The following is a 1569-nucleotide window of genomic DNA, read 5'->3' as shown; positions in this document are numbered from 1 at the left end:
TGCCTAGTATAACCCACCCTGTAACATTAAAGAGACCTGGTTTTGAAAGTTGGATCATGATAAATTCACCAAAGTAAGGTTTCCTGAGAGATAAGAAATTGTGCTTGACCTGAAGATACTTTTACTCCACCACATGCTTCAGCCAACAGTAGGCAAGTAACAATTTCTGAGTTAAAATTTTAAGAGAATCATGTTATTTTAATCTGTGACACTTAACTCTTGTTTTTTTAAAGTGTAAATTTAACATTAGTTAAGAAAAGAATGAAACTTCATAATACTCTTGTCATTTAAGGAATTCTGCTGTAAACAATGAGTTGACTCCATACTCTCCTCATGGCCATTTTCATGTCTTTGTTCCTGAATGTGTAGATGACTGGATTCAGAAAGGGAGTGAGAACTGAATCAAAAATAGCAAGGAATTTGTCTAAGTGTGGAGTAGGATTAGACAAGGTATAAACAAAGATACAAGGACCAAAGAACAAAATCACCACTGTAATGTGAGTTGATAAAGTCAAGAGAGCTTTGGATGAACCACCTGAGGAGTGTTTACAAACAGTGATCAGGATGAAAATGTAGGAGATGATCAATATGAAGAATGATCCCAGAGATATAAACCCACTGTTGGCTGTGATCATGAACTCTAATCTGTAGGTATCTGTACAGGCAAGTTTGGTAAGCTGAGGAAGGTCACAGTAGAATGTGTCCAGCACATTAGGACCACAAAATGGCAATTTTATAACAAAAACTGGTTGAACTGTAGAGTGGATCGAACCAATTATCCATGCAGCAACTGAGAGTAAAACACACATTTTTTAGTTCATAATAGTAAAATAGTGGGGAGGTTTACAGATGGCCACATATCTGTCAAAGGCCATGGCTATGAGCAGCACCATCTCCACACCACCTATGAAGTGAATGAAGAAGATCTGAGCAATGCAGCCTCCAAAGGAGATGACTTTGCATTTCATGAAAAGGTCATAAATCATCTTGGGAGAAAGGGCAGAAGAAATACCCAAGTCAATAAGGGAGAGATTAGCCAACAGAAAGTACATAGGAGAGTGTAAATGTGGGTCAGAAGACACAGTAAGGACGATGAGGGAATTTCCTATCATAATTTTCATGTAGAACATACAGGAGAACACAAAAAGAAGAAGTTGGATCTCCCAGGAATTGGAGAGTCCCAGGAACACAAACTCAGACACCACAGAGTGATTTGCTCCATCCATTGATTTATCAGCTAGAGTGCTCTAAAGTTATCAGATAAAATAAAAATGAAGAGGAAACAAAAATAAGAATGGCATTAATGCCCTTAATGAGTAATTATTCAATGATATTCATACTGTGCAAGCTTTATATCCTCTCAATTTCTTCTTAAGACCATATAATCACTAAAAAAAAAATTTACTAGGGAGGCAGTGAAGATGGTACATTAGAACACAAAGAGGAAAGAAGAGATGGAGATGACCTCATTTCCTAGAATTCACAGGTTCTAATCATTAATTGGGAGCTCTGGTAGCATAGTGCCTAAGGCACTTGACTGCTAACCAGAAGGTTGGCGGTTCAAACCCA

General features: G+C 37.6%; 1 protein-coding gene across 1 annotated transcript; it reads right to left on the bottom strand.

Annotated features, from left to right (window-relative positions):
• Positions 1-287: 287 nt before the first annotated feature.
• On the bottom strand, positions 288-1235 carry LOC103213447 (olfactory receptor 4F3/4F16/4F29-like). Its single transcript, XM_007959227.2, is given in 1 exon segment — positions 288-1235. A coding segment is annotated over 1 exon segment (939 nt). The 5' UTR covers positions 1227-1235.
• Positions 1236-1569: the final 334 nt, after the last annotated feature.

Source organism: Orycteropus afer, unplaced genomic scaffold (assembly GCF_000298275.1).
Source record: "Orycteropus afer afer isolate SDZICR_OR568_19922 unplaced genomic scaffold, OryAfe1.0 scaffold02369, whole genome shotgun sequence".
NCBI classification, from domain to species: Eukaryota; Metazoa; Chordata; class Mammalia; order Tubulidentata; family Orycteropodidae; genus Orycteropus; species Orycteropus afer.
Note: the sequence above shows the minus strand (reverse complement) of the source record. Positions and strands in the feature narration are given on the sequence as shown.